The 12,634-nt window shown below is 43.3% G+C and overlaps 1 protein-coding gene across 1 annotated transcript in view; it reads left to right on the top strand.

Moving 5' to 3' along the window:
- The first annotated feature begins 226 nt into the window (after positions 1–226).
- The window catches only part of HMCN1 (hemicentin 1), a 202,623-nt gene continuing 190,215 nt past the window's right edge, over positions 227–12,634 (top strand). Inside the window, exon 1 of the mRNA XM_055815315.1 lies at positions 227–724. Within this exon, the coding sequence (XP_055671290.1) occupies positions 454–724 (271 nt within the window). The 5' untranslated portion in view covers positions 227–453. The remainder of the gene's footprint in view (positions 725–12,634) is intronic.

Below are 12,634 nucleotides of genomic sequence, written 5' to 3'. Positions count from 1 at the left end.
GCGGCCAGGTGCGAGGGGCGGCCCCGACCCCAGCCCCAGCCCGCCCCGCCGGCGGCCGCCGCGGGAGGGGCCCTGAGGTGAGGGCAGGGGCCGGAGGTGAGGGCAGGGGCCGCGGCGGGTCACGGGAGGCGGGGCCGCGGCGCCTGGGTCCGCCGCCGGGGCTCCAGAGGCGGCAGGCTCAGCCCCGGCCCGAGCCGCGCCGGCAGCAGCTCCGCACCCCGCGGCATGGACGGGGCTCAGCCTGCTCCCTCGGGGCGGCGCTGCCCCAGCCCTGCCCGGTAGGAAAGGCGGAGCGGGGCCGCAGCCGCGCGCAGACAAAAGCCGCGGCGCTTCCTGCCCTCCGCGCTGAGGGGAGCGGGCGGGCGGCGGGCGCCGGTCGCCGCGCTCCTCCGGGCGGACTGTCTCAAGTGTTTCTTCTCAGCCGCCGGCGAGCTGCGCAGGCTGCCGGGGAAAATGCGTTTCGGCGGGGCCCGCGGAGCGCGGGGAGCGGGGCTGGGCGCTGTGGTGCTGCTGCTCGCCCTGTGCCCCCGCGCTGCGCCCGAGCCCGGCGGCGAGGCGGTGCCGGAGGGAGCCTCCACCCTGGCGTTCGTGTTTGATGTGACCGGCTCCATGTACGACGACCTGGTGCAAGTCATCGAGGGGGCATCCAAGATCCTGGAAACGTCGCTAAAAAGACCCAAGAGGCCGCTTTACAACTTCGCGTTGGTCCCTTTCCACGACCCAGGTAGGGGTCGCTCCGCGCGGGGCCCCGCTGAGGTGGGCTCGGGGGCGGGAGGGGCCCTGGTCGGGGCTGGCTTTTATGAAAGGTTGGGTCTCCTGCGCTTCCAGGGGGCTGGAGAGTAGGTATTTCTGTCACGTCTTAGCCGTGCTCGCCACCTCCGCCGCGGGGAGTTGCCGGGGGCGAGCCCCGGGCCCGGGAGCCTCAGCCTGTGGCCCCGCAGCCTGCAGGCCGAGCTGAGGTGGCTCTGAGCACGCTGCCTGCACCGAGGGGTAGTTCAGGGGCTTAAATACTCTCCTTAATAATTCTAATACGAGCTGAAGTGGTCTCAGTGACCTTCTCTCCTAGTATAGAGCATGTTACTAGTGAAGCTACTAAATTGGGTTTTTTTTTTTTAGTTCCCCTCTATGGGAATACACTTACAAACACACACAATATAGTTGCAATTTTCCTTCAGTCTTCTCCTATGTTTACGTTCAGAAACTTTGCACTGAAATTATCCAGAAGCTTTTACATGATGTGTTTTTTAGTTTGGGTCCTTTCCCTCATTTTACCTTTTTTTTTTCCCCACAAAAGACTGCTGTACATTGTGCGTTCCTCTCAGCATCTGTTTTCTATTCCCTTCCTATCCCTCTTCTCTGGCTTTCTTCCTCTTTCCTTGACAAGTATCTTCTGGTGACTTGAAGAGGAAGTGGGGACAGGACAGGATGCCCCAGGCTGGTGATGCGTGCTGCACTATGTGGTAAAAACTCCTGTTAAAAAAAAAAAAAATCAGAAAAAAGCCCCAGAGAGTGGAGAAAAGCCATTGAAAATTTCCTTTATGGTTCTCGTTGCCATGGCATATCTCAGAATATGATTTTCTGGAAGTCAGTTCTGAACAGTTGAATTTTTGAAGGGATGTTATCAAGTGAAGGCAAATGCCCCATCTATTTTCCCCCAGTCATAGATACTTCTGCTTACAAGATACGTGTTTGCTGTTGTTATAAACACCTTAAACCAAATGCTTGGAAAATGAGAGAAAAACTTGTCTTTGCAAATTTTGCTGGTTTGTTATCTGTAAGCTTGTATAGGGTTGTGGTGTGTGTTTGTTTTTTTTTTTTTCTTGTAAAGAGTCCATCATTGTGATGTCAGTGTCCTATCGCAAAAGGATCTGTTGATGCACCTTACTGTTTTCACCTTTGGTTTTCCCCCTCTCATTACCTTTTTGTTATTCTATGGAACAAACATACGTGGGACTTAAAAAGCGTCATACCATGGAAGTAAGCAAGAAGGAAGAGATTTTGATTAAGTGTAGAGCTTAGAATAATTTGATACCCTTTTGGAAAATCAAGCTAATCATTCTCCTTGGAGCTTTTTTTCTTGGGTGGGGCAGAAAATCAACGGGATGGCTTGGGAGTATTTTGTTTTAATTTCTTTCCATAATCACACTTCATACATCTTCCCTTTCTACTCACCAAAGTGGTTCACTGTAAGAATTTATAGTTCTCTTTTTCAGAGGGCTTGGGTATCTCTACTAACTGTGAAAGCAAGAAGGTGATCTTGTGTGGTGAACTTTTAGTTTGCAGGTTTGTGTGGATGGTCCTTTGATCTTGTACATCCTTGGTAGAAAGAAGTTCCAACTTTCGTATTATGGGTAGTTCCAATGCTTAAGCTTTCATCACAGGCTGCTTTTCCTTTGTTTCAATAGCTACTTTTTTCTCTCTCATCCTGCATGTTTTCTCTTCCTCATTCAGTTTTTCTTCTGCACATTTTCTCCTTTTCATTCCTTTTCTTCCATCTCCCGACCCTCTTGCTTCCACTGGCTCTCCAGGATCTTTGTTTCTGTTACAGACTGATTCTTTTAATCATACTTTGCTGTGTCACCACCTTCTTGATCTGTATGTACCTCACTAGCAACAAATCCACTGCCACCTTCCTCTGCTCAATTCATGTTTTTTTCCCCATGTAGAATTCTTGCTTCCCTGCCTCCTCCCCATTCCCTCTCATTCAACAACCCTTCCTTGGCAAATGTTAGATTTCATTCAGTAGAGTAACTGAAACTTAAACCTGCGGAGGGCTGACCTACACAACAAAGAACTGCTGGCAAACATATATTGATGTATCCTGTTACATGTCTCTTTATGGAAGTCCAACTTCCCTGCACAGGCAGAGGGGGCTTTACTTTTTAGCATGATGGATAACTTGTGAGGTCATAAAGCTGTTTAAGTTTAAAATTATACATTCTCCACTTTCAATTTAGTCTTGGTTCCTGAAAACGATTTCTCTATCTCTGCCTTTGAGTTAGAAGGACACACCACAGTCCGCTGCCCTGAATTTTAAGGGCATAGCAGTTCAGACTGCTGGTAATGTGGTATTTTACATCTGGTGATGACCAAGCTTAGGCACTTGAAAAGGAAATGCAAGAAATGTTGTTGTGACCAGTTCTTCAACATCTTGTTTTGAATCTCGAGAGAAGTAACTTTTCTCAAAAATCTAATAAAAAACACTGCTTGGCTACTATTTCACAGTGTCCAATTCATTTGCCTAGTGTTGTTCTTTCTGAAGACTGCTCAACTAAATTGATAAGCATGAGCTTATTCCACCCTCATCCCCCCAGTTGTCTGGTTATCGCTCAACTGATAATTTTTCTTAAAAAAAAAAAAAAAAGATTCCTATGTAGCTGCCCCACAGAAAATTTTGTTGATATTTTTGTGAGGTACTGTGCTCCATGAGGCAAGTGGGACTCTACAAGGAGTGCAACATATAGTAGGACCTTAGATCCAAGGAGCTTCTCTTCCTGTAAAGCCGTCCTGATCCAGATGCACTCTTTATTGATAGTGAATTACAGTTTAAAGTTTGCGAGGCTTTGGCTTTTCACTCCATTGTTTTCCTAGTGTTGCATGGTGTATCCTGAACAGTGCCCCAGTGATTCACTCTGCAGTACTGCTTGATTTGTACTGATCAGTGAAATGGCTGAAGTGCTTCCTAAGCACCATAAAGAAAGAGTTGTTGACAAGGAGTGTGTATTCAACAAAACCATACAAGAATCTGTCCTGGAAGGGTACTTGACACCACCCAGGGTACAGCTGAGTTACAAATAATTGGTGTTATTTAAAAATCCTCCTGTATCTTACTGGACTACATTGTTACCAAAATGCTGCACATTAATGCTGTGTTGTAATATACCAACGTATTTGTGGTAGATTTAAATGTAGCATTATGATTATTGCAATGGGATTTTGCTCAGACTATGGTATTTTGGTAAAACAGTAATAATTAACAAGTGTATCTTTTATTATGAAACCTGAGGGTTTTTGCCTAGAATTATAGCCTACAGCAAAAATTTGTAATGGGTTTCATATTCTGATGCTGCTGTACCATCTGGTGGTATGCTGGGTTCTCCATTTTGAAAAAGCCTTTTGTTTTGGATTCTGCTTCTTGTGCAATGCTTTAACACATTATAGGATTCTTTTTTATTGTGGTGTTGGGTTCTTTTGTTTAAATACCTAAACGTGATCACAGGAGTTTTGTACATAGTGGAAAAGGCTGTTGACAAAGAAATCTCTTGCCAGACTTGTGTTCAATGGAAAAATGGGGGTGGGGGGGAAGTCCAAGATGAAGAAGTCTTGGCATGAAAATTTTGAATTTGAGCTAAAGCTTAAGATCAGCAAATGCTTTTGTAGTTGCGTGTTGTGGGTCCTGATCTACTAACTCCCATTGTATCCTGTGGAAACGGGATTGGACTCAGAATGTCTTTATTTAACATCTGTGGCCAGCTTTTCTATTTTTTCGTTATGCCATTAAGGAATTTTGGAATGGAAAATAAGCCTAAAATGACAAATTCATCCCTAGTATTTTTCTGTAAAGCTAATGGAGTTATACTAGAAATAGCTCTGACTCTGCATGATTTAATGAAGCATTCCTTCATTGTGAATGACTTTTATAGACCAAACTCAAGTAATTAATTTTAATTACAAGAAAAACGAAGGGAGCGTATAACCTCTGGACTTCCTAGTGCACAGGATGATGTTTGCCTGTTAATACTCTGCATGTCTACAAATCTCTGATGTGAGTGTTTCCTAAATCCTTTTTCTTACATATCAGATACAGTGTATTGCCTATGTGAGGAAAGAGGAGAACTTTAATACTGCTTTGCTCAGATGGGAAAATAGTGGTGAACTTAAGTCATCCACCTAGGGTCACATAGCAAATGCATAGGGTAACTAGAAATACAATATTAATTATTTTTTTTTCCTTGATCCCACTCCTCTTTTTTTGAGAGTAAAGCTCTGATTATATTATGAAGTAAAGGTACATAATTATGTTTAACTTTATAACCTGGGCTCTCCTTTACTTAATAGTCTGGCAATGCTATATCCGTAACAGCAGATAGGCTGCTGAGTCTCGTACTAGTGGAAGAAGTTCCCAAGGTCATATGAGAACTTTTGTTTTTGCAGGTTTGATAGTTTTGGTTTTTTTTTATTTTTAGAAGTGACAATGAAGAAGAAATAATGTGTTTTTTCCAGAGGAGGAACATAAGAAATAAGGCTATTAATGGAATTAAAATTTTTCATATTTACTGATATAAAAATAATTGTGCTTATATACATGGATAATAAAGAAAGATGGAAAGCTGTTTTTGGAAATGGAGAAGTATAAGCTTTCCTTTATGTGTTAATATCTGCCTTGAAAAAGACAGTTGTGAATGATGGAAAATAAATGTCCTCAGAGTATAGCAATAAGACTTTCACCCCTGCTCAGCTGAAATTCTTCCTGTTAATTCAGCTGCAGTGGCTGCATGGCCAGCCTTCCCAGTATGAACCACCGCTTTTGTCATTTCCGTATCTACAGGTAAACAGTATCACTGACCCTTCACCGCTCAGCAGGGTTCTCGCACCAGCCTCTTCTGTGGCTTCTCCAACATGTTGCCCTGCAAGTGCCTTTTGCATTCTCCTGTCACTTGAGGTCTTTGGCCTCAGGGTTTACTCTCAGATTTATGGGTGTCTCTTATTCAGGCAGAGGCTGAATGTATATAAATCAATTGTCTGAAATCTTTTCCCATTTGCGAGAAGTTGAATGGTCTTTCTGGTATAGCCCAAAGAAGGTCATTGTCTTTGGGATTCCCTCTGCTTCCTTTGCATGGGGAAAGAAATGCTTCAAGACTTGGTATTAATTTTACTAAAGAACAGGAACATGTCTATGGAGAAACTATATGGCAGGAGTTTTCAAAGCAGGAAGGACAATTTTAAGGAAAATGCAGTATTTTGTACTTGTACCCAAGTTTGCCAGCACCACAGAAGTGGTGTTCGTACAAGGGATAGGGGCAGCACGGGAAAAGTCTGGGAGCTCCTGTGGTGTGCCCTTCTCATTCTGGGGGTCACGTAGACCTGTTGTGTCATTGTGTTTGTGGGTAAGTAATGGCACGCACTTGAGGTTGGCATGTTACAAGCCATGCTGTGGCGTGGTATAAACTTCCTTAGTGCATGACATTTAGCACTCTGCGGGTGTAATACAGTGGTTTTTAATTGAGTTTTGAGTACGCTGTGAATGGAAATAGAGGGATTAGAGAAGAGTTAGGGGAGAGATATTGCCAGTGTTTTACAGTATATCTTTTGCTTTAGAAAGAGAAAACTCAGTGGGTTGCTGCTGTGTATGTCCTAGACAGACTTCACATTAATCTGTTTTGTTCTGCAAACTATGCAGTGAGATGGAAATGGGAGTCTCTGCCCATCAAGAATGGAGGACTTGGTGGAATCTGGGTAGGTCTGCTTGCCTTTGGGCAGTAGCTCTTCTGTCCACATTCAGGTCTCCTTACCCCCTCGGTAGGTAAAACTGTATAAAAGCTATTTAATATTTCAACTAGACAAATTACTAGGTTGGCAAGGGGGAATAAACTCCTTGCCAACGAAGTTCCTGTGGGCAAATGTTTTGCAAACACTATCAAAATCCCATAGTCTTTATAGGAAAGAGAAGAGTTGCCCCAACTCTGTTGGGTGAGAGTAAGGTTAGAGGCAAAGAAAATTATTCGCTCCACTTGATTGAAATAGTCATCATATTTTGAGAGTTGAGTGGGTTTCATATTATTCCCAAAATCCAAAGTGGGAAAAAAATGTGCTTATTTAACAAGTCTGGTCTCTCTGTTCTGGTGCAGTAGCTCTACTGATGCATCAGAGAATATTGGGTTAATGTTGTCATGGCTAATCTTTGAGTTGTGTTCTTTGGTGGCCTCAAATTTCTGAACATCCTATCTGAAAAAAAAAAAAAACCCACCAAAAAAACAACCACCAAACACAAAACACCACACCTTACACAACCTTGAGTTTTTATTTGGTTTATTTTGGACTTCCTTAGATGTATAGCAACAGCAATAATGAGCGTGTGTCCAAATTTTGAGTTTTTCTTTCAAAGTTTAGGAGACACAGTGTAAATTTACAAGTTTTCAGTGCTGCCTTGGTATGCCTGAAGACAAATGATAACCAGAATAATAGCTGTTAAATTTGCCCATTTGTGCTGTAACTGTTGAAGTGTTACTGTTACTTACTCATAGAATCATTTAGGTTGGAAAAGACCTTTGAGATCTTTAGGTCCAACTGTTAACCCAGGACTGCCAAGTCCTCACTAAACCACGTCTCTAAGCACCACATCTGTGTGTTTTTTAAACACCTCCAGGGATGGTGCTTCCACCACCTCCCCGGGCAGCCTGTTCCAAGGCTTGACCAACCTTTCAGTGAAGACATTTTATTTAATATCCCATCTAAACCTCCCCTGGTGCAAGTTGAGGCTGTTTCCTCTTGTCCTGTCACTTGTTATCTGGGAGGAGAGACTGACCCCCGCCTGCCTCCAACCTCCTTTCAGGTAGTTGTAGAAAGTGATAAGGTCCCGTCCCCGCCCCCCCCCCCCCCCCCCCCCCCCCCGAGCTGCCTTCTCTCTGGACTAAACACCCCCAGCTCCCTCAGCCGCTCCTCATCAGAGTTGTTCTCTACACCCTTCCCCAGCTCCGTTGCCCATCTCTGGACAAGCTGCAGCACCTCTACATCCCTCCTGAAGTGAGGGGCCCAAAACTGAACACAGGATTGGAGGTGCAGCCTCACCAGTGACGAGTATAGGGGGGACATTTGCTGCCCTAGTTCTGCTGGCCACACTGTCTGATACAAGCCAGAGTGCTGTTGGCCGCCTTGGCCACCTGGGCACACTGCTGGCTCATGTTCAGCCGGCCGTCAACCAGCACCCCCAGGTCCTTCTCCTCCAGGCAGCTTTCCAGCCGCTCTGCCCCCAGCCTGTAGTGTTGCATGGGGTTGTTGTGACAAAATATTATTTCACTGTTGACATTTTCAGCAGGAAATGCTCTGTTTCTTTAAAGCACTAATACTGCTTCTGTATTGTCACTACTACTAAATTTTATTGTTCCTGTCATGTTGTATGTCAGTCACCAATACTATGTAATAGCAAACAGTTTGGAGTTGTTAAGGATAAAGTCCAAAGCACTTACAGGTATTTTTCATCTCTGAGACTTCTGTGATAACCGTACTGACTGTATGTGAAATGAGTATTTTGAAACCTTGTTGTCATCCTTAATGGAGACATGGTATCTATAAAATCAATTCTGTGTGATTACGTGGCTTTTTTTCCTTGTTCCTCCGGGAAGATTTTTCCCAGGTTCCTCTAAAAGGCGCTGTTTATATGGATTACAGAAGACAGTATTGCCAGTGCCAGAAGCTCCAAAATCTGTGAGACAGCCAAAATATTGCAACCTCATCCAAAAGCCTACTATAACATCAGTTACAACTTATATTTTTATTGTCTTAATTCTACCTGTCCAGCCTTGAAGATACGCATAATGGTAAATTTTCACCCTGATTATTGAATCTTTTTTGCAAGGGGAAGTATTCTTATCTCTGTTTTTACTTGAAGGTATAATTAAGATTTTCTTTTCAATAGGAAAAAAGTGACTGCGTTAAATATGTCGTTCTCTTCTGCTTTGCAATATGAATTATTTTTCGTGCTACATTTGAAGCTGTTGCCTACTGAACTTACACAGAAGCTGCTTGTTCTGGTTTGCTTTGCTATCCCCAGCTCCAAGTGGTGACAATTATGTGAAAAGCTCTGTAACTCATTAGTAATGCATCCCAATGTTTTCTGTCCCAATAATTATTACTGATGTCGTTTAGCGCAAGGCTTACTGTTTAGCAGTATATGCCTGTTCTCTATAGCTTCTGGAGTTTACATAGAAGATACTTCAGCTGTTATGTCCCAAATAGTAGTCACTATATTACACTGCCATTGCAAACTCAACCATTAGGTATACAAAAATGTAGTAAATTGTACCGAGTTTTAAATTCTCTCCCAAATACAGTGGTTTTTCATGTGTGAGTTTTCTATTGGTTGCCTTAGAATTTTTACATTACTATTACCCCTCCATGCGCCTGAAAAACTCTTTCACTTCCCAGTATAATAGGTCTTCCTTCATACCACTTACTACTGGTTTATTTTCTGAAGAATAGTAGATAGCAAAAATGTAGACTTTGCTGCAGGATCACACACCTTGCTAAGAAGCGAAGGGTGATGGGTAGGTTCTGTAATTTCTGCTCCAGATATAGTTGTGTCTTTAGATCACCTGCAGTGAATGGAACCTGTTGAGAAGCCACTCATCACTGTTCTTGGGGACATCAGTGTCGAAGGGTATTTTGTGATGTATGCCTACACACTTGAAGAGCAGCACAAAGCCACACAGTGACAGTATGAAGCTCGGGCTGGTCTTTCAGCTGCTGCTGTCCTGCACAAAAAGATTTGTCCCTGCCCTCTCATTAGAGGTTGCTGCCCCAGTATTTCTGCTACTTTAACTAGTTTGCCAATTGATCTCAAAGTAAATATCACACAATACTGAACCAGACTAGAAAGTGGTCAGGGTGGTGCCAGTTAAACTGGAAAACCAGTGAACCCTTGCCCTGGGTAAAAAGTGGCTGTACAGCATGTTTCATCATGTCCTCAATCACCCAAGCAGTGAATATGGTTTAATCCCTCTGAAACACAGAGTGGAAGGAGGATTTGCCAAGGCTGTATTCTCTGCCTGCCTGGGCAGCTGAGGGCTGTGCTTTCATTCCCAGCTTCACAAGGGGGGAGATACTTGCTCTCATCAAAGATAGCAATGTCTGATAACTGGGAGCACTGGGGACAAGGTAGATACCAACAGTGTAAGAGGTGAATTCATAGTCTTCTTATTTCCCCCATTCTCCTTCCCCTCTTCTTTACCCTACTTGAAAATATATTTCTCAAAAGTTGCAGTAGTTTGTGTTTCCACACAGTCATGTGTAGAAGCCAGGTTAATCCTATTCATGGCAAGAACTGTTTACCAGTAGGCCACATTGGCTATGAGTTTTCGTGGGAGCTCTATAGCATGGAACGAAAAGAAATTTTTCTGATGAGGTATGCATCTACTGAATTGGTTTAGATGCCCACAAAACAAATTTCTAATGAGTTCTAAAAAACAGGTGTTTGATGCAGATCCTCAAGTGCTTTTAAGCTATGTCTAAGCTGCTCTTCCCTGAGATTGATATATTCTGTCTGTTTCTCATCTGGAGAAAACAGTTATTGTCTGAGAATGCACAGTAATGAAATAAATAAGGAGGCATAAATATTATATACATCTCTTATCTCACTTTAACTGAGGCAGTAGTGCTCATTATAAGATGAGTTGTCAGTGATGTGTACAGAGGGAAGTTGACAAGGAGATTAACCAGAGAATACTTGCCTCTTGAAATGCCAACCTTGCTCTTTTAAAGTGGCAAAGCTAGAAGAAAACTATGAAAAACAATGCTTTCTGTGGTGGGGATTTAATGGCAAATGCCTTTGCTGAAGAGGGGAGCTTAAGTTCTCAGAGAAGAATGAAGGAGAAAAAAACCAGTCCCAAGAACTGAAGACTCTGTGATCCTTAATCCTTGCTTCGTATGCTGTGCTACCATGCAGGAGTCCCATGGGATTTGGATCGGGCACGAGGACGTGCTCACATGCCTTTTGAAAGCTCTATATCGCATGATACAGAGCTGGGCGTGTGTTAACTGCAGGAGGGTAAATGGTACTTGTCCTGTGTAGCGGGCCATGTAGTGATGGGACTCCATTTGTTGCTACAAATTGTGCTTGAACTTTTCTTATGAATGAGTTTATATTGGGTTGGTGCTTTGTTATGTGTCAGTGACATTCTTCATCCTGCCATACCAACTTGTTGGGAACCTCAGAGTTGTTTCTGTTACGCTGCGTGGGCTTGAGGTACATGTCTCTAGTCTTTCAGACTTGTGCTTTACAGTTTCTGTGTGTGTGTTGGAGGCTTTCTTGGAATTCATGCTAGAGTGGATTCAGTTCAGTCAGCAGAGGATCTGGATAAGCTGGATTAAGGGGTATGGAAGAGGAGCAGATATTCCATTTAGTTAATGGATTTTGAACGTGGCCTAAAGAATGACAGGAGGAACCCTTTAGACTGAGAAAACCCTCAGATGCCAGTTGGTATATATTTTCCGATCAATTATTTGATTTTTGGCACATGCCGTGGACTTTGGTTTTGAAGGAGAAGCATGCATCAGAAAAAAAATATTGAGAACATATGTTTTTCAGTTTGCAAATGGCAAAACAATTTCTCTGTTGAAAGAGACTGATGGTGTTACTTGATCGGCTCACCATGCCTTGATAATGAACAGTTTTGTTAGAAGAAATAGGATGGTTTTAATGAAATGTGCTCTGAGCTGGCTGCTTCATATGCTTTCTTTACTACTACTACTACTGCCAGGGAGAATGTGTTTTACCCCTCAATTACATTGTTGAGTATAATTAGTTTTTTATAATCATTGCCAGAGTTTAGGATTTCCTGTTTTAGGTGTGCTGCTCTCAGCTCTGATTTATGAGATCTTTCAGTTATGCCTATTGTGAATTCATGCTATGCAGTTGTTGTTGTGTCAACTTTGAGTCCAACATTTGCATTTTGTATGGGGATAGTTTGCAATGTTGTATTTTTAAGTGGGATCAGAGTAGTTTAGGGTCACGAATATTCCCTTACCGTCTGCGGTTAAATTTCTCTTGTTGCCTTTTGAAGAACATGTGCAACCTGTTCTTTGGTAACTGTAGGTGCGAGTTGAGCTTTTCCCTTTTTTTGCCAGAGGAGAAGCACAATGACTTCATGTTCCTGAAGTACTTGAATGGGATCACGTTATGTCAAGACACATAAAGTCATGACACTGAGGACAGGATTAATCCCATTTCAATATAGTTCACTTAACTGAAGAATGTCAGCTGAGACACTAGCTACCCAAAGGCTCTTTCTGTAATTCACGAGAAGAAACTGGCAACTCTATGGAGCAATTAATCACTTGTAAATTTTTAAATACTCTTTGGAGGTCTCATTTGCTTTCACTGGCTGCAGAGGGAGAAAAAGTTAGTTCAGGTGAAGCCCTGATTTTGGGAGGTATGAAGTCAAGCAAGAGGCTTTCTGCTTTCTAACTTTTTCCTGCTCTGGGGACGACTGTCCAAACAATAGTCCCTGAGATTTGTTTCATACTGTTTTTCATCCTGCCATATGGATACTGAGTGCTCAGATCAGCCTAGCTCACATGGGGGAATAGGTTGTGTCCACACGGTGATGTCCTCCCTGGCTCTGTTCTAACCCCAGACCTTTAGCCCTGCTGAAGAACTTCCCTGGGTAGGGCATTTTTGAGCTAAAATCGAGTAGCGCTTGGAGGCAACCTGTGCAGGTAGCTCCAGTGTAAACGGAGAGGTTTCTGCAAATCCACTTTGTGGACGGTGTTGGTGGATGCCTAATAATGTGGCTAATTAGAATGTCTTACTCCTCATTTGCCCTTACCACAGGTTATCATCAGCGTTTGAACCTTGGGTGTTCAGCAGACCCCTGTGTAAGCTACAGTGGTAATACTGGCAGCTGATAACGGCTGTGGG

This window comes from Falco peregrinus, chromosome 10, assembly GCF_023634155.1.
Source record: "Falco peregrinus isolate bFalPer1 chromosome 10, bFalPer1.pri, whole genome shotgun sequence".
Taxonomy (NCBI): domain Eukaryota; kingdom Metazoa; phylum Chordata; class Aves; order Falconiformes; family Falconidae; genus Falco; species Falco peregrinus.
This window is presented reverse-complemented; position numbering and strand designations above follow the sequence as displayed.